This window comes from Pelodiscus sinensis, chromosome 5 (genome assembly GCF_052426305.1).
Source record: "Pelodiscus sinensis isolate ZL-2025 chromosome 5, ASM5242630v1, whole genome shotgun sequence".
NCBI lineage: Eukaryota > Metazoa > Chordata > Testudines > Trionychidae > Pelodiscus > Pelodiscus sinensis.
Window position 1 is genome coordinate 5706223 of NC_143056.1, and position 20198 is coordinate 5726420.

The 20198-nt window shown below is 45.7% G+C and overlaps 1 protein-coding gene across 2 annotated transcripts in view; it reads right to left on the bottom strand.

Annotated features, from left to right (window-relative positions):
• Nucleotides 1–1724: 1724 nt before the first annotated feature.
• The window catches only part of NEMF (nuclear export mediator factor), a 36768-nt gene continuing 18294 nt past the window's right edge, over nt 1725–20198 (bottom strand). Inside the window, exons 18-33 of one of the 2 annotated variants that reach the window (XM_075926147.2) lie at nt 20076–20138; nt 19570–19682; nt 16191–16248; nt 15989–16047; nt 14568–14688; nt 14137–14416; nt 10667–10709; nt 10525–10574; nt 7878–8025; nt 7430–7507; nt 7144–7341; nt 6506–6538; nt 4369–4475; nt 4213–4256; nt 4041–4120; nt 1725–2202 (exon numbers count right to left, since the gene is read on the bottom strand). In XM_075926147.2, the coding sequence (XP_075782262.2) occupies nt 2125–2202; nt 4041–4120; nt 4213–4256; nt 4369–4475; nt 6506–6538; nt 7144–7341; nt 7430–7507; nt 7878–8025; nt 10525–10574; nt 10667–10709; nt 14137–14416; nt 14568–14688; nt 15989–16047; nt 16191–16248; nt 19570–19682; nt 20076–20138 (1553 nt within the window). In that variant the 3' untranslated portion in view covers nt 1725–2124. Of the gene's footprint in view, nt 2203–4040; nt 4121–4212; nt 4257–4368; nt 4476–6505; nt 6539–7143; nt 7342–7429; nt 7508–7877; nt 8026–10524; nt 10575–10666; nt 10710–14136; nt 14420–14567; nt 14689–15988; nt 16048–16190; nt 16249–19569; nt 19683–20075; nt 20139–20198 lie in introns of both variants that reach the window. The other variant, XM_075926146.2, reaches the window with a different exon arrangement.

The window sequence follows — 20198 nt, forward strand, 5'->3', positions numbered from 1 at the left end:
AAGTTAAATGTGTCGTACTGTGCCTAACTTAATGCCACCTACTTCGTTATATGATAGGAAAACGACGGTATCCTAAATTACGTTAGTGTGTCAGTGCAGGGAAACACTGCTCATGGGGTTACTATTTGAGGATTTGTGAGTAGTTACTAAATTTCTGGGCCTTAAAGTTGGTAAATGCTTGAAATATACTTCTGCCACTAATGATCTTTGGGACACCATTAATATTAAAGAATGACTTTACATTGTTTCACATGATAGAGTAGTTTTAGTCTGTTAGCATCTCACTGATAGAAATAAGACAAGTTTCACAACACGTGTTTAAAACTCTTATTTAGTGCTGGGCATAGTTAATTTAAAACTTTCTAAAAGTTCTGAACCTTCAGTTGTTTAAAAGCAAATGCAGAGGGATGGTGACTGTGTCATGATGTGGGATTAAGAACTGTACCTAGGAGCATTAAGTAGACATTGTATTTTATCTTGAGTGAGTGAGAGAGAGAATGCTTTAGTCAGTAAAGTGTCAAACTGGACTGTGCATACCTAGGAGTAGCCCAAAGCAGCTCGATTGTTCACGTGCTACAGAAGCTGCTGAAGGAAATGCAAGTCAGAGCCTCAGCAGTGCTGTGAATCTCATGCCTAACAGTGGCTCAGCTCTGTTTAGCCTCACTAGTTTGGATTGTATGTGAACAGCAGCCCAGCACTTTAGGAACCTTCTGCCTTGTTTGTGTTCAGTGTCTCCTAGGAATCAGCAGCCACAGAACACCACTGATGCAGAAAAGGGCTGAGAAACTAATAAAGGGCTTGTGATTTAAATACTGGAACAAAGCAATGCCAGCACTCCACTTACTGTTTCATAATTCTAAACTGTGTAAACGTGTTCAGGATATGCTAATGCTACAGTCTGAAGCAAGGCTGGGCAAAATATGACCCTCAGCCAGCTCCCTGCCTGCCCTTGTTCAGCACTCAGACGTGGCTCCCCAGCTGGCTTTTCTGCCTCTGAACACTGCAAGCCCAGAGAAGGGAGACAGGCTTCTGATGCTGCCCTTGACCCCCGTAGCTTCCATTGGCCAGTTTGACTCCTAGCAGGTGCCTCTGAGACAGCCCCAGGGCTCAATGTTCAGATCTGTAAAGCTGGCCACTGTAGCTACTGAGAGCACATACAGAGCTGTGGCAGGCAGGGACCCTGGCAAAGAGCCACCACACCCCAACCTCCTCCCTTAATCTATAGAGGGTGGCACTTACCAAATTCTTGAAGAGCCCCTCCCATCAAAAAACTATTACCCAGCCCTAGGCTAAAGCCATCTAACAGTTGTTTGGGGGGGAGGGGGTAACTTTGGCAGTATTCTTACTGTACGTCAAATACATTTATATTCTCTCCTTGGAGGTGAATAACATTGGTGCATTTTCTTAGCATGGTGGGTTTTTTAAGCAACAGCTCATCTATTTCACTGTGGCCTTTGCTCACAGGTATAGTACAGGTCAGTCCAAATACAAAATCTACATACTATAGGCAAGGCATACTATCCCGCATTGTCACCAACTTCTGGTGCTCCCATGCCAGTAAGTGACTACAGCTGACAACTAGGACTTTTCTTATGATAGCTTACAAAATATGATAAGTGGGAGCAGATTAATACAGTCAATATCCTGACTGGAAAGCAGGTTCCAAACAGGGTAGGATGTTAAATCCCTTCCTTTGCCAAAGGAAAGTGGAAAGAACAAGCAGCCAGGTTTGCTACAGCATTTGATAGAGCATGGATTTGTACAGAAACATCTAGGAAAGGAAAAAATTACATTTGAAATAAGAGATTGGACTGGGGTTGTGCCAGTCCTTACAACATTAGAAAGAGGATCAGTACAAAATCAGTCTTGCCTTTCACACCTAAGGCCAGTAGTACTTTACTTTTGCACATTAGATGAATCACATGCAATTTAACGTCCATGCAAGAAGACCTAGGCAAGGGTCAGATGCAGCAAACAGTCCATCTTTGCCTCTTAAAATCTGTCCAATTATAGCTGTTTTACTTTACTAGCAAAATTGGAAGGTCCAGATGGTAGGTTTGTCACTGTCCTCTTCTGAAGCAGCACTGACAGTTCAAACACTTATTTGTGATCTATGAGCAACACTCACTTCTTTTTCATGTTCAGGAGATTAGGTGCTGATACTTTCACTTTACCAGGAATATTTCTTGATAAATCAGTGTCCTATAAAACAAAATAAAGGAAAAATCAGGCAACGTGGAAGTGTTCAACAATCACTCCTTCCAGGCCTCCCATGTCCTCTCTGAATACCAGCAGTGAAGTAGTAATGCTGTTTGATTCAGTGATAACCGCTTTATATTACAGCAGGTCTCTGCTTGTGTCTCCAAAGTAAGTGGACCTGTGACCCTTCAGTAAATGACTGATGAAAATGCAGTGTGCACAGAGCTTTTCCTTTCCCATTTTTAATTATTAAAAAAAAACATTAACACTGCACCTCCCCCCCCATTCTATGGAATACAATGGGTCATCAGAACTTTTTTTTTTTTTTTTTACATACTTACACCGACCCACCACTCCAGCTGTATCTGAACATATCTAGTTTGTTCAGAGGCATTCAATACAAACAGGTGCCAATAGGGAGTCATCACATGGGTGCATCTCTAATAAGGTTCCACCACCACTGGTTGGAGGCCAGATTATTCAACATTTTTAGAAGTGAACCAGCAGTAAATAAAATCACGGAAAATGTGCAGAATGGTAGACGAAGAGGACAGGGCAGTTAGATGGGTTGGTAAATTTAACACAGTGAAAAGTGAGGTCACACATGTAAGCATAAATAGTGCAGGCCGTGCACACAGAATAGGAGGCTGCTGAGTCTGTCAGAAAAGGAACAATGCAATCCCGGGCAGCATGAGCAGGAAGGGCATGGGTATAATACTGAGAACACCGTGTACAGTTCTGATCTCATTTTAAAAAGGATGTGGAAATATTGAAGACAGGTTAGAGGAGCACCTAAAATTATCTGTGGGCTGGAGCAAGTGCCATACAGTGAGACTATGCTCAATCTGTGCAGATCATCAAAAAGAAGGTTGAGAGGTGCCTGGATTACAGGTGTATATACCTTCAGACACAGAAAATACCAGCTCCTAAAGCGTTCTTGAATCTAGCAGGCTGTGTCTACACTGGGCCACTTATTCCGGAAAAGCAGCCACTTTTCAGGAATAACTTGCCAGCTGTCTACACTGGCCGCTTGCTTTTCTGGAAAAGCAATGACGATCTACTGTAAAATTGTAAGTGTTTTTCCGGAAAAACTATGCTGCTCCCGTTTGGGCAAAAGTCCTTTTCCGGAAAAACTGTTCCGGAAAAGGGCCAGTGTAGACAGCACAGTAGTCTTTTCTGCAAAAAAGCCCCGATTGGGGCTTTTTTCCGGAAAAGCGCGTCTACATTGACCACGGACGCTTTTCCAGAAAAAGTGCTTTTCCGGAAAAGCATACTGACAATGTAGACGTGCTTTTTCCGAAAATACTTATAACAGAAAACTGTTCCGTTTTAAGCATTTCCAGAAAAGGGTGCCAGTGTAGACGTAGCCGCAGAGAAAGGCAGAAAAAGAACCAATGGCTGCAAATCTGACCAATTCAAAACGGCACAAAATTCTGACAGTGATTAACTATTGGAAAGGAAGAGATGGATTCTCCCGCTCTTGCTGACTTCAAATCAAGACTGGATGCCTTTCCAGAAGGTAAACTTAGTCAAATACAAGTTACTGGGCAGGTAACTGAGGAAATCCTGTTAGCATGTGACGAGGGTGTAGGACTGATGATTTAATGTTCTGTTCTGGCCTTAAAAAAATCTGTCGATTGTCTATGCCTTTATGGAGAGACAGGTCTGTGTGAGAGATCTATTACTGGTCCAACTTCCGTTGGAGAGAGAGACTAGCTTTCCAGAGCTCCTCTCACATCTGGGAAACGTACTCAAAGTAACAGCTAAATACAGGGTTGATGAGAGATAGTTTGGCATAAGCAGTAATGCAGTTTGAACATTGCGAGGGGATGGCTCTTTACCTTTACACTGCGAAATAAATCTTTTTCTCTTGCAGTAGCTTCCTTGGAATGCATGAAATTATGCAAAGCAGTCTTGGCAGCTGTAAAAAGTACAGGAGAGAAGATTTTAAATGGCATGTGTCATCTTAAAAAGCCGTTGGATTGAAAAGGACTAGTATGCAGTGTCCAGTACCTTTTCCTTTCTTCTGCGTGCCTGGAGTGAGCTTCACTTTGTATCTTTCAAAAGAAAAGATGACACGGTTTACACAGGTATTAAGTAACTAAGTCAAAGGGCTGCCAGTGTATCAAATTAGTTCATTACTTTTTCACATAAATAGCTGCAACTTACTTATAGTTTGCCATGGTAGTGTAAGGCGCACATATTGGTATAGCAAAGAGGAGTATATCTTCCAGGTGAGGCTGACCTGTCAAAGAATTCAGCAGTGTCTCCCCTTCCTAGAATAACAAAGACAATCTCTGCTGTGAAACTAGAAAACATTCAAACAAGCAACATTTAAAGCAATAAAAATAAACCCACCTATTACTATTGAGATGTTTGAATTTGATCCATCTCATTCACAGACCGTGTGCAGAGAAGTCATAATCCCCATGTGTCTGTCATACTATAATCTGCTGTCACTATTACTGAAATATAGCCAATTTATCAGGATTGATGGGCTATGGGAGAAGTCCTCATTTTAAAAAAATCTCAGGCTACGTTTACATTGCGCATTCTTGTGCAAAAAGATATGCAAATGAGCCACGGCAATGAATATCACCGTATCTCATTTGCATACCTAATGAGCCACCATTTTGCACACCCAATGAGCCACCATTTTGCACAAGGGGCTTTGTTTACACTGCTGCTTCTTGCACAACAAACCCCTCTTGCGCAAGAGCCATTCTGCCTGAAAAAAAGCGGCAGAACGTCTCTTGCACAAAAGCCCCTTGCACAAAATGGTGGCTCATTAGGTATGCAAATGAGGCTCCACAATATTACTCACCACGTCTCATTTGCATATCTTCTTGCGCAATGCAGACGTAGTCTCAAGGTACACGGTTAAATGTATTTTACCTGTAAATGAGAAGGGGGCTTTCCAAGTTTGGTTTATATTTTGGCACACTCAAGACTCATTAGTACAGAAAGAAAATGCATATTCTTCCTCTTTGATAAACCCATTTCTTCAAATTCTCTGAGGGTACATCTACACAGCACTAACGTTATTCCTAGATAACACAGTCCGCGTCTACACTACAAGCAGTGATTTCGACATAATGTCAAAATAATGTTAAGCGGGAGGGCTACTTACTCTGATTCCTATAACCCTCATTTTGTGAGGGGTAAGGGAAGTTGGAGGAAGAGTGCTCTTTCTCGGACTTCCTGCTGTGTAGATAGCGCCAAAAGCCAAAATAAGCTATTTTGACTTGACCTACGTCAGTTGCATAGCTTAAATTGCATAGTTTATTTCATCTTTAGTCCTGCTGTGCAGACGTACCCTAAGTGTCAGATACATCTACTGAAAGCTTTTGAGCAAATCTATCCTTTGTACATTCAATGTAAAATGCCTTTTTAAAGAGTCCAGTAAACAATTTTGTAATTAAATTGGAACTTTTAGTCTAAAGAAATATTTTCATCACAGTTAGACTTTATTTAATGTGTCAGCCTATTATACCTATGAGATCATCTACTATTCTAAAGCCTTGATGGAGTTAAACAGGTGAAGACAAAGGGCAAACAACTTAATGGGTTTGTAAAATCCGTATTATTTCAGCCAAGTTTTATTGGAATTTGGGTATTTATTGCTTTAATACTATGCACTAATACAACAGAGGATATGTCTACATTTGCCCCCTAGTTCGAACGAGGGAGGCAAATGAAGGCGATCGAAGTTGCTAATGAAACACAGGGTTTAAATATCCCACGCTTGATTAACATAGTCACAGCCCAGTCGCCATTTTGGAAATTGACTAGCCCAATTTAACTTGCCATGTATAGACGCGGTACTCTGAGAAAAAAAACCCTTATCTCGAATTAACTGGTACTCCTCATTGCGTAGACGTACCCTGAGAGATTAGGAAGGTCACAATTCAGCTCTCTACTAGAAAAACTAACAGATCTGAACCCTTATGATAAAGGTACAATTATACCTGGATTGTCAGTTCAGGTCCCGAATGTGATTGAAAATGCCAGGTTATAATGCAATGATGATTAGTCTGAACTCATGGGGACTGTACGAAAGTCACAATCAATAAACCACAGCTGTCATTACACAAGTGCCTACTACCCTTCTGGCAGGCCAAGTTTGTCACCTTTGTAACATGCCCAAGCTCCACCAAATTAGGAATTGTAAGTTTCACCGACACGCCTCGAACCGGGTTAGCACATAGGATCTTGGAGTCCAAGCCACTGGCAGTACTGAGCAGAGAGACTATTAAGCATTTTTAGTCTAGCACTTTATTAGCAGCACAAAGGGAATAAAATTTACCTCATTTTCCTGCTGATCTTGATCCTGTTCCTCCTACAACACACATGTAAATAAAAGGAAACACTAAGACTTGTAGAACATCAGAATTCTCCATATTCACAGTGCACAGAAAGTCACCTGCAGGTACAGTCTCCTCAAAGTCCATGCAACTCCATTTTAAGGGGGAGCTAAGTGAAGTATGTTTGGTGCTGCACTTTTATACAGGGTTTTTCTCTCCATCCCCAAACTTCCTTGGCACGTGCAAAAGTGGAAACAGATTGGAGTGAAAATATTGAAACTCAGCTGCCAATCTTGAAAGCCCTTTATTGGTTTTGAACTGTATGAGTGATACAGTACGACATTATCCTCCACACAGCTCGCAGCCACACACTGTAGCCTCTCAGGCTTTGTTTTGGCAGATCTACGCTCCAGGGAAGGCCAGGGAGCACCTTCCTGATTTCTTGCGATTATTAATTACTCCTGACATGATCCACACGGTTCTAAGAAAAGTGGCAGCTACACAAATACAGCAGAATGATCAGCTCTGCAAGCACCACACAGACTCAGTTTAATAGTTTTATTATAATCAAGTAACGAGTTAACACCTAAGCAGCAAGATGCTGCAACGTGTGGGTAACGAAATGTCCTGCAGTATTTACCTTCTCCTCCTGCTGATCTTCCAGGGCTATGTCCTGTAACTCCTGCGTTAGTATTTCTCCTGGGGGTGTTTCTTCTTTACGACCTGCATCAACCGGATGGCCACGCTTCGGTTTCTGGGCTTGTTTCTTTACTGATTCTTCTTTCAGTTTTCCTTTTTTGCCTTTCTTAACTTTTTCTTCTTTGTTTGACCCTGCAGACTAGATTTCACACACAAAAATGATTTAGACCTGCACTCAAGCACAGAACAAACAATAGGAAGGAAAAGCCAGAGTTATGTTGGCTTACACCCAATAGTTTCATTATGAGCTCTCGATCTTCTTCATCCTGGTCCTTGTATTTCTCTTTCATTTTTTTCATTTTGCTCTGCAAATAAGAAGAGTGGGGGGTTAATAGTTCAGCAAATAACAAAACGGAATCTCTGCACAATGTCTCTGTGGTGCTCAACCCTCAACTGGCACGTGGACTCCCTCTAGTCTTTGTCATTAAGCACTATATTAACCCAACAGAACATCATTTCTAGTCTCAGAAATACAAAGGGCTGCATACGGATCAATCTGCAATTGCTCTCAAACACAGAGCTATTCGACTGAGTCTAGATCTGTCAGATGCCTGTAGATGTTTGAATATGCAAATTGGAATAATGGACAAATGCAAATAAAGACATTTCATATATTTAAAGAGGAGCCTTTTCACTGGATAAGTCTAGTCAATTCTCCAGCTTTGTCCAGTCTACCTTCTGTCCTCGTTTCACGGGCTGAGGGGCTGACACGCTCTTGTTTGAAACAGGAGAAGATGGGAGCTGTGCGCTCATCTCTATTTCTTTTCCTTCAGGTGGTTCTAAATCCTCGGTCTCATTTTGCTGCTTCTTTTTCTTCATTTCTCTAAGAAAAATAATAATTGAGATCTGCCCCCTTCCAAGATCATTGGCATTTCATGCCACAGAATCTTGTGTTAACACAGCACCTGACTCCACAAGAGAACATCTCTACAAGCTCTATAGCAGACTAACTAAGAACTAGAACACAGGAAAGTCAGTCACAGCTATAAGAAAAAATTCAAAATTTAAACATAGAAGCCAATTACAAAATAATTCAACATCACATGAGAAATTGCTCATTTGCCACGACCGGTCCCGGAAAATACACACAAGGGCTCCTGGGTCTGTGTTCCCATGGGAGGCCAAGGCAGAAGCTCCCCAAGCGTAAAGTTCTTGGCTTTCCCCTCCTCTGACCACGGAACATGGGCAGCCCGGCTGCTTCTGCCACTGTCTTTCATTTCCATCAAAATAAGTAATGTCCAAAAACCCACAAAAGGTTTGAAGGTTTGAGGGGAGACCCAACTCTCTCCAGAAACCAGCATTTACCAGTAAGCCACTCTCTGCTCCAAAGGGTACAGTTGTGATTAACTACAGAACTGGGTCCGGTTCTCTGCCTGAAGGTCTGATTAGCACAACTACGCAAACCTATAAGCACCAGCAACAGTAGATCCAGGTACCTAATGTCCAGCTCTCTCCACAACCTCACAATTCAGTTACCCGAATGTGCCTCCCTTCGCTTTAGACCAGACTCCACGAGCACGTCTGCCTGCTTCAGCTCAATCCAGTATTGGCCCATGGACAGGCTGTTCCCAAAGCAAGTTGCATGCACTGTACATGGGTAAACACGCTCTCCAAGGGGTCCTCATGTCTCAGGGAAAGGAGTGCCAGGCCCAGCCTGAGTGGCTATGGCAGCCTTCACCACCAAGTTCTTACAGGGACTGCGGGATGATCACGTGGTACCTATCCCCTCTGATACAGCCACGGTAGAATCAAGTCACTTCTCCATCATTAGCCAGGCCAGAATAGAGTGGCAGGACCTGGTTCCGATACATGGGACTCTCAGCCCAAACAATCCAACAGAAGGAAACACGAGGCTGATTAATATTTCTTGATGTCTTCTCAGTATAATTTATTGCTTCTACACAACAAGGTCAGGTAGCCTGGAATCTCCAACAATCGCTTGGGACAAAGATGGCTGCATGTGGGGAATCAAGCAATAACTCCCCCAACGCAGATCTCATCTGGTGCTTTGGAGAGGTCACAGCCTTATCAAAGAGGAGTCACTATAGAAAGCTGAGGCACTAAAAATAATCAAAGTCTTGAGACATGCAGGAACACCCATAAACCCAGGTCCAGAATGCATCAGTCACTCCAAAGAACATTTCTGAAATCAAGCTGCAATTCTCCAAGCCAACTTCACATCAGACTTACAGGAAACACTGGAGAAAGCCAGAAGAGTTGTTTGTTGCTCAGTCTATGATCCTGATGTTTGTGGTGATTTCTCCAGCAGATATAGCTCCGCTCTGCTCTGGGGATACAGTGTATCATAATCATGCCTGTCCCTGAAGGACACGGTTAAGCAACATTTGGGGTGATCCCCTGGAATGTTTGACTGATTCTCTGGATCTTTGAAAGGGGAAGAGGAAAAGATGGAGGTAGAAAACCCCCAAAGCATTTTCACCAGCACAAAAGCTAAGAACAAAGAGAACTGCAGCACCCCGGCCCACAGCTCCTACTGTATCAAATGTGCGATCAGTACACATGGACATGATCACCAGCAGAAGCAGAGTCATGTTTATTGTTAAAGACAGGAATGAAAAGCACAGAGAGGCTGACACACCAAAGCGGTTCTGCTGGGTGAGTACGTGGCTGAAGACTAAAGGTTCGTGATTCAAGCTGTGGCTCTGGCAAGCGTGACCCGAGGGAAAGGAAGGGCGCCTAGAAGACATGGTCAGATTAGCTGATGTCAACGTGGGTCAGGCAGCCACCTAGCTGGAAATGGGGAAGTTCTTCAAGCAACGGCATCCAGAAAGGAAATTGGTGCCCCTCTGACTCCACCTCTACGGCGGGCAAGAGAGGCCGCTGGGCTTCCATCTCTGAGCGTGGCTTCAGTTCTTGCCTTGTTTACACACAGAAGTGCGGGACCGTCACCACTGCATCTCGGGGGGTGGCATTCGTGGGACAGAAACCTGAAGTAGATTATGAGGCCTCCCAGACTCATCTACACAGTGTGGACCCTTACCATGCCGAACCAGGCCCTTCAAGTAACCTGGCGTCCCATTCAAATCAAATTCTTCCATCGAATACAAAGCGGTTCCTTCGCGTTCGCAAAAACAACGACAAGTCCTGCGGCATTTTAAGGACGAACACGTTTACTTTGGCCTAAGGTTCCGTGGGCTGGAGCCCACGTCGTCAGATCCATATGCACAGTGGCTGTTCTATCCATAGTGCTAGTGTCACGTAGCAAGAAACTCAGAGAAGGCAGGGGAGGAGTTACGAAATGACAGCTCTCATACATGGGGATATTTAGACCTGCCCTTCCCTAAGAGGAGAAGACTCTTACCTTCTCTCCTTGGCTGACAAGTGTCTTCGGCCATGTGACTTACTGTCACTCTATAAAAGGAAACAAAGTTACATTTCGTTATTTCCACTCGTGCAAATCACGTGCTGTGCTATTTGTTTGAAGGTGTCATCAGGGAGCTTACCAGGTGAGACGCTTCCTCTTTTGCAACCATTTTCTGCTGGGACCTGTGAAGAGATTGAAAGGTGCGTTAGGGAAAGAGCAGTCTGATCACACAGTCCTGACGTAGCAGTAGCGGCCACCACTGGACAAACTCATTCAGAGTGGTCTAACTGGCAGCACGTGTAGGAAAGATCACTTCCTTTTCCAACTAGGTCTCAGACCATGCTGCAGCTGTGCAGCTTCCGCACACTGCACCCTCTACTGTGGGTAACCAAGTCCCTTGGGTTAGTAACCAGACATCTCATCCAGCATTGACTCCAGATCTCTTCCGTTTGTGTTTCCAAGGGCCTAACGAGACTGAGGGCGACTGAAAGCCTCAGCTTCGAACAATGACGGAAGTGCCAGAGAATGTGAAGCAGGCTCTCAGAGACCTTCCCCGGGCAAGCCCGTAGCACGCACAGACAAACACCCTCCGCACACGAAACATTCCTTTTACAGCTGTGGTGCCTATTCATGTGGGGAATCAAGCAATAACTGAATTCCAGACTGAATACACTGGAAGCTGGAAGCTGATGTCTGAGGAAGATGTGCAGCAGCCTTCCCCCCTCTCCTCTAAGTGCCCCTATGTCTAGAGCCATAGACTCCTAGGGCTGGAAGAGACCTCAGGAGTCGAGTCCAGCCCCCAGCCCAAGGCAGGACCAACCCAACTCAATCATCCCAGGCAGAGCTTTGCTAAGGTGGGACTTATACACCTCCAGGGATGGAGATTCCACCCCTGCCCTAGAGAACCCATCCCAGTGCTTCCCCACCCTCCTAGGGAAATCGTTTTTCCTAATATCCAACCTAGACCTCCCCCACTGCAACTTGAGACCATTGCTCCTTGTTCTGCCATCTGTCACCACTGAGAACAGCCTCTCTCCAGCCTCTTTGGAACCCCCCTTCAGGAAGTTGAAGGCTGCTCTCAAATCCCCCCTCGCTCTTCTCTCCTGCAGACTAATGAAGTCTAGATTAGTCTTCTCTACTCTTTTTACTCCCAGGATCACTTTTTGAATTTAAGGGCAGCTCAGCCTCTACCCTACCCCTTACATGAGGCCTCTCCCCTCCCCCAAAGCCCCACCCATTCCACTACTTGCTTCCGAACTTCCACGTGGCAGGAGCAGGGGATTGAGGTGCAATCTCTGGGAGGCAGTTTGCCCCAGCCTGGAGCCCCCTCCTGCAGCCAAACTCCCTCCCAGTGTTTGCACTGCTCACTCCTGCACCCCAACAGGCAGGGTGCAGGAGAGGGCTCCAGGATGGAACAGGGTGCTGGGTGGTGCAGGCGGTGGACATGACTGGGTGCAGGCTCAGGCTGGTACAAGGTGTCAGGGTGCAGGCTGTGGCCGGCTCCCGACTGGCAGTGCAGCGGAGCTCAGGCAAATCTGTCTCTGCCTGTCTGGCCCCATGCCACTCCTAGAAACGGCTGGCTGGCTGAGCACAAGCATGTCTCTGAGTACGGTCTGGGGGTGGAGGGAGGGTCTTCCTTGCTGCACTGCTGCCCATGCCCACAAGTGACACCCCATTGGCCGGATCCTGACCAATGAGAGCTACCTGGACAATGCTAGGAGTGTGGGCAGCACAGAGCTTCCTCACCCCCATGCTTCCCTGGGGCTGCAGAGACACCTGCACTCAGCCAGCTGGAGGCAGCGTGGGGCCAGGCAGGCAGAGACAGTCCAAGGGCCCCAATCACCTGGCAGAGGCTTCAGGTCTTACCAGGTGATCGCGATCGGCTGGTTGGTGACCACTGGTCAAGGGCAGGAGCAGCTGACTCATGCCCATTCGTGTCTTGCCCGGCGCTGCTAAGCAGTGCCTGTCTGAGGACAGCAGGGTGGGCAGCAGAAAGATTAGCCACTGCCACTAACGGGCGATCACCAGCTCCTCTCAGGAGACATTTTCAGTCACTCCCATCGAACAAGAACAGAACGGCCTGAGGTTTCCCGTTCCCTAGGCCGGGGGACAACACCGAGCAGAAGGCGGCAGGCAGCCCCGAAAAGGAAAATCTGTACATTTCTGTGTGCTCGACACGCCCCTCGCAGCCAACACACCTGGCTGTTTGCGAGTCTCCTGTGCGGCGCTCTCAGACGCACCCTAGGGACCGGTGGGCTATCTGAGTTAGTGTAAGGGGGGCAGGACTGGTTGAAAGACACAATCTGAGAGCGATGACCAAGGGTTCACTGTCAGAATGGGAGGGTGTATCTAGTGAGGTCCTGACGGGGTCAGTCCTGGGGGCGATCCCATTCACTATCTTCGTTAACAACCTGAGTAACGAAGAGGGAGTATTAGGGATGTAAAGTGTTGAGTGGTTAACCAGTTACCTGCTAAGAATCCCTCTTATCGGGTGACGCTTCTGGGTAACTGGTTAACCAGTGGCCCAGCCTGGCCAGGCCCATCATGCTGCGCCATGGGCAGGGGCACTCCAGCCCAGCCAGGCCAGCCCCACCGCAGGCGGGGGCTGCCCCAGGGCTAAGTGGTTCAGGCTAACATTTAACCAGTTACATATTTTAAACGACAACTAACACCCCTGGCGAGAACGCTCATGGCACTGCAGATAGGAGGCGTTGCAAGCACTTTGGAGAACAAGCCCGGAATTCAAAATGACCTCAGCAAATTGAAGACCGGGGCTGAATTCAATAAGCTGAAATCCAAGCAAGGTAAGTGCAGCACAGAATTAAGAGCAGCGTTACACCTGAACCACAGGCGATGACTGTCCCACTTCACGTCCAGTTCTGGACACCGCACTTGAGGGGAGATGTGAACAAACTGGAGAGGCTCTAGAGAGCAACCAAAGCAGTAAAAGGTTTAGGAAACGTGACCTACGAGTTAAAAAAACTGGGCAGGTTTAGTCTGGAGAAAAGATGCCCGAGGAGGGGCCTGATGCTTCTCCACGTATGTTAAGAGCTGTGGCCAGTTGCTCTCCGTGTTCACTGAAGGCAGGAGAGGCGGTAACAGGATCTGCAGCAAGGGAGATGTAGATTCAATAGTCAGAACAACTTTCTAAGGGTGGTTAAGCTCTGGGACAGGCTCCCAAGGGAGCTCAGGGAATCCCCATCGTTGAGATTTTTAAGAACCAGCTGGGCAAGTGCCTGCCAGAATGGTCAAGGTTTACTTGGGCCTCAGGGAAGGGGCTGGACTGACGTTTCTATTACTCTGTAACAGCATTGGCTATGGTCACAATGCCACACACGGCCCGGCCAGAGGCTGAAGTGGCTGCTAGAGTCAGGAGGAGGGGGGCTAGGATAACCCCAAATGAAGACCTGCATAACTGTGTTGAGCCCATCCAGGAGAGGTGGGGCCGCACTGCCGACCAGGGATCCAGCCGTTTTACTCGTTATTCGGGCAGCCTGCACCTTTGAACACTCAGTGCTCATTGCAATCCCTCATCACCAACATCGCTAAGACACCAACATTCTTAGAGCGGGCCCTGCGGCTGGAAGACGCAGCGGTTCTTTTGGTTACCTGTGTGGCTGAAGATGTGACAGGTCGATTGCAGTGTCTGGATAATTTATCTCCTCCTCCTTCACGTCACTCGTCAGCTCCTGATCTTCAGCCTCTTCTTCAGATTCCACATCGTCATCCTCAGAGCTTTCCTCTTCTGCTGGCGGCTTGTTTATTCCGTCTTTGGCTAGGTGAGCAGCGTCCTCCTCGAGGTAAGCGTCAGGCCTGATTTCAGCGCCATCTGCCATCTCTTCAGGCAGTGTCTTCTCGTCATCGGTGCTGCTATCCTCTCCTTCCGGGGCTTCTTATAAATGAGTGAGGGGAAAAGACTTTTCAATGTAAAAGACACTAGACTGAATTATTACTGTGTGCAGGGAGCTGAATGCACATCACAGTATTCGTAAGAGTTCCCAGTGGGCCCGCAGAAACATGTATTAGATGCTGCATAATACCTAGTAGCTCCACTTCTTCTGACACCAGTTCATTGGTACTGCTGGTCACAGACTCCATGTCTTCTTCCTGCATTTTGACCTTTCGCTCGTCTCGGTGTCTCCACACACAAGATTCTTCCACCTAAATGAGAGAAGCGGCTCCTTTTTATTGAGCAAAAGGGTTTCAAAGGAAACTGACTTATACTGAACCCAATGAGAAACTACAGCGAATCAACACCTGGAACTTCAAATCCGTCTGCTGATTCTTAGGAGCCCAACAACATTCATCATGGGCTCCAGTCAGCTACTGTCATAGTCAACTGAAAGCATCTCATTGATTTCAATGAGAACTGGATCAGGCCAAGAGATTGAAAACTACTGTATTAATGCAAGCTCTTAGGCCAGGTCTACACTGGCGGAGAAAATCGATGTAAAATACACAATTCCAGTTATGACAATTGCGTAGCTGGAGTCAACGTACCTTACATCGATTTTCTGGGGCAGCCCCACAACAGGAGGTCGACCGGAGAAATGCTCCCATCGATTTCCCTTATTCCTCACAACTGCAAGGAGTACTGTGGGCGACGGGGGCACCCTCAGCATTCGATTTAGCGGGTCTTTTCTAGACCTGCTAAATTGAATGCGGGAAGATCAATCGCCGCAGCATCGAAGCAGTGAAGATAAGCCCTTAGCATCCTTTGTCTTGACATTGATTTCCTGTTTTTTTCCCTGCAGGCCAATCTCAATCCTCATTCCTCTTCATGTCCCTTGATCTCATGTACACATTTGCTGAAACTGACTTCCTTGGTGATTAATATCAGACCTTTACAACCCTTTACATGCAATAACTGACTTGCCTACTTAGTCTTCTTTTCTTTATTAAATCTCCTCCGTTTTTTAGCTTCTTTACCAGTGGAGAGGAAAGGGGGGAGAAGTGTCAATTCTCAAAAGCTAATTTTGAAAGCATGTCTCTAGAAGATGATGGCTAGTGGGAGCTCTGCAGCCTGCACACCAAAGCGGGAGCTTCACAAACTCCTGCTAAAACTTTAAGCAATTGTTATTGAAAAAAATATCTGGAGGCGCTGTGCTCACAGGGTTAGTTTGTTGTAAATAATTTTAAAAGGTTCAAACCAGGAACCCCTCTCTGGCAGGGGGCAGGGGAAGGGGAGGAGAGGGCAGGGGAAATATTTAAAGATGGCAGCTTCTTTGAAAAGCTTGGCCCATTGTATCCCAGTTTGTTTCTTCAGTTTGCTGTTTGAGTTGCATGCCCACCCTAGATTAAACTAGATTAAAAGGTTTCTCCTCCTTCAGAGCAAACAGAGGGCACTGATCTACTGGAAAGGAAACATGCTAACGGGAACGGAGGGTTGTTGTGAAAGATTGCAGTTTTATGTTTATGTAAGAAAAAAGGAGACAAATGTAACCAACGAATGGGACAGTACCTTAAATAAGAAGCTAAACCCCATCATAAGATATGAAGGTGGAAGAAAGTTTTTTTTCCCTGGGGGGGGAAAAGGAAAACATAAGGTGGTTTAAATATATAAACATTTTTGCCAGCTGTTTGCAGTGACTCTTGTCACTGTAGTAGGTACAGAGTTTTCAGACAATTGTGATTTACAAATTGATGGGTTTCTAAGTTCTCACCTCTTATCATGAAGCTTCCTGTAGTCAGATATTCTCCAGTCGGTGCTGTTTTAGACACCTAAAAGAGTATCAAATATCACATATTTAACAAAGTACCATAGAAAACTGTGCCTCACTGGGTAGAGTAGTAATACAAATCAGCTTTTAAGCTAATGGCATTTCTGATGTCTAAGGACAGCTTTGTAACTTCACAAAAGTGAAAAATTGTATAGGGAGGACTTGTTGAGGAACAACCTTCCATCACCTGAAGACTTTGAATCACTGGATGTCTTTCTAAAAGATCTCAGAGAGGTAGCCGTGCTAGTCTGTAACTTGAAACAATGAGCTGTTCTCTGGCACCTTAGAGACTAACAAAAATATATAGTATCATGAGCTTTCACGGGCAAAACCCACTTCATCAGATGAGCTGGAGTTGAAACAACAGAAACCAAAATAATATGTAACAAGAAAAAATCCTGTCAATCATAGGACTGGTGCTAATGAAGCTAATTAAATGGGCTGGAAGTGTCCCATTCTTAGCTTTTGGTGTAAACATGCAGATGTTAAAGGCCGGGGAGACTGGCTTTATCACATTAAGTGGATATCACATTATATAAAGCCAGTCTCCCCTGCCTTTAACATCTGCATTTTACATCAAAAGCTAAGAATGGGACACTTCCAGCCCATTTAATTAGCCTCATTAGCATCAGACCTACAATTGACAGGTACTTTTTTTCCTGTTATATATTATTTTGGTTTCCTTTCATTCCACTCCAGCTCATCTGAGGAAGTGGGTTTTGCCCACAAAAGCTCATGATTCTATATATTTTTGTTAGTTCTAAGATGCCACAAGACTACTCGTTATTTCTAAAAGATGTTCTAGTTCAACCATAAGTTACTGGGCTTGATGTTGAACTGGATAACATCTTGTAGCCTGCATTATACGGGGGATCAGACTGGAGCTGTTCCCTCTGGCCTTAAAAAAAAAATCAGTGAACCTCAGTTTCTTCCCGGTGCTGACTTAACTAGGCTCTGCATTGGAAGACTCCCTGCTCCACTATAACACTTGTGCTCTGCTTGCAGCAGGTTTCTTTGAGGCCAGCCATCTTAACCAGAGGGAAAGTCCTTATTCAGTCATGAGATTAAAGGTTCAAATCCCAGCTGAAAGAAATGGGTTTTCCCTGTAGGGGAGCCAGTAGAGATTCCAACAACTTTTTGGGAACCAGCCTCTCTCTGTTAGTGCCCAAGACAGAAATCATAACCCCACACAGATACCCAAGTAGAGACACTACAAATGTCTAGCCTCAGTTACAATACAGTGCCACGAAATAAGAACATATTGGAAAGGGCAAGCCAGGGCAGGCTTGGTGAAATTGGATCAAGTGACTGAATCTACAAAACAGATCCGCATCATCTTAATTTTCATGGTGCCTGAATAGTCTAACATTCTATGTGTTGTACAACAAAACAAACATTTAATATGTGAATTAAAATTCTAACGGAAAACTAAAACTGATTAAACTTCCTAACAGTCATTCCCAAGCAATATGACTTTATGTTGGGGTAGACAAGCTGGATGCCTGGCAGTCCTACCCCAGACAAGGCACAGTAAAGTTATGTTCTCTGGGCCTGCTGAGGAAGGTTTCAGGGAAGCAAACAAGAAGACCTTAGCAGGTTCCCTTAAAAAGAGCAGCAAGGCTGCCTAAGCAAGTCAGTTGTTGGATGGGACTGGAAGGGATAAGACAGAGACTCTCCAGGCAAGGAGTCCTGGGGAACAGGGAGCAAGATAAGTAGAACCCAAGGACTATAACCGAAGGTAACAGGTGAAGGAGATGGGACCGAGAGGGAAACAGCCCAGGAATAGCAGCAGCAACCACGTAGAAGAAACAGTATGTGGCTGTTATCTATCCAGTCGCTGTGTTGGGACCTGGAGTAGTCCCGGGTCCCTTCCCCCAAGTCACAGGAGAAATAGTTTAAGCCCCAAGGAAGAGACAAGACCCTGCATTAAAAGCCCAAGAAAGGGTCTGGGAGTTTAAAAGGCTCAGAGATGGGGCTAAAGACCCTGAAGAGGGTGAAGCATTCTTTCAACTTTGTTACCCCTGGAAGGGGACTGATGTTAAGGAGTAACCTGGCTGGGGAGCTGGGATGCCAGAGAACTGCTGATGACAAAGTCTCCAAGGTTTTCTTCCTGGGGGCAGAGTTTCATAACAGGCAGGGACAGACTTAAAGCCAGCCTCGAAGAACTGAGCCTAGCGGCAGGGCTGCAGATACACAAGCTATGCGCTGGCGTGGACAGCGCCTCCCATGATACGGCTACTGCCACTCGCGGAAGCTGAAGTAATTAAGATGGAAGAGCTCACTCTCTCCTGTTGGCTTAGAGCAGCTACATTAGGGAGCTTACAGCAGCACAGCACTATAAACTCTGTAATTAGGGGCCTAACAAATTCATGGTCCAGTTTGGTCAAGTTCATGTCACAAGTTTTGAAAAACTGTAAAATTCGCCATTCCAGCTATTTCAATTGGAAGTTTCACAGTGTCGTAACTGTAGGAGTTCTGACCCAAAAAGAGTCGTGGAGGGGGTTGAAAGGCTACTTTGGGGGAGGGGTTGCGGTACTGCTACCCTTACTCCTGCACTGGTGGTAGGAGCCCAGCTCTGCCGACAAAGCGGCTGCTAGCAGTAGCACAGAAATCAGGATGGCATGGTACTGTATTGCCCCCTTCCTTCTTCCCTGCAGAGCTGGGACCTCAGTCAGCAGCTGCTATTCTCTGGCTCTCTGGGGATTTCTGAAGGCAGAGCACGATGGAAATACTACAACCCCCCCAATGTGATCTGCACACAACTCTTTCAGGTTAGGGCCCCCAATTTGAGAAACACTGGTCTCCCTGATGGAACCTGTATAGGTAAGGTAAAAGTACATAAAAGACAAGACTTCCTGGTGGGAAGAGACCAGATTTCACAGTTTGTGCGCGTTCTGCATGTCCGTGAACTCAGTAGGGCCCCATCTCAAGTGTAGCCGTACCCCTTGTGCAACCTAGCCAGAGGGCTGAGCCACTGAAAACCCACCTGCTGAGGCAACAGCCAATGGGCCCTGCGAGCTGAGAACGTGTGCAGGTTCACACCCGGCCCACAGGAGGCGCTCACAGGAGAGGTGCGCTCTGAATCACAGACCGCGAACCTCTTTTTAAAAGATGCCGAATCCAAAACATTTCTTGGGTCCTAGACCCATTATGCCAAAGACTCAGACTCAAGGGCACTGTGGGAGAGCCACAGAGCACGTGTCACATATTTTACACAACCGTGTTTCTTTATGTTCATCTCTGGTGACATTTTACACCTGCCGTCCCATTCTCATTCTCTCCAAGATTAACCTCTCAGAACTAGCAAGCAGGATCTCATTACCTGGTGGTGATAGACCCACCAGGCACTAGTGATGATACGAGCATCCCAGGCAGCGCTGTAACATAATGCCATGGTGCCTGCCTCAGTCAGGGTACGGGGAGGGATCGGTTCACCTGTAACGGCAACACCACAACAGTTGGGTTATATGAGCACACATTTTTGGGTATAAAATTGTATCAAAAAGTTACACGCACCAACTTAAATACTACATTGAATTTAAATTAAGGAAATGACCTATACAATTAAAAATAATCAGACATTGTAAAAAAGTATCTGCATGGGGATCTACGGAGGCATTTCCTGAAAGCAATTTTCCTGAATAAAGACGTATTATGCTACCGATGACTTCATCAATAGGTAGGACATTATTGTGGAATGAATTTGAACTAAAACTCCCAAAATAAGAGTGGACAAAGGGATGACTGTACAACATTTGTATTAAAGTCAATTACATTTTAAAATGTATTTCACATTGTTTGTAACAGATGATCTATTAGATGAATTACCTGAAGGATTCTTGATTACACAGCTAGTTGCACCATGTAGGTCAGCGTGCACGTACACATCTCCTACAACAGAACAGATAGGATTGGGACACATGACTGGGCACATGTAACTGATCATTAAGA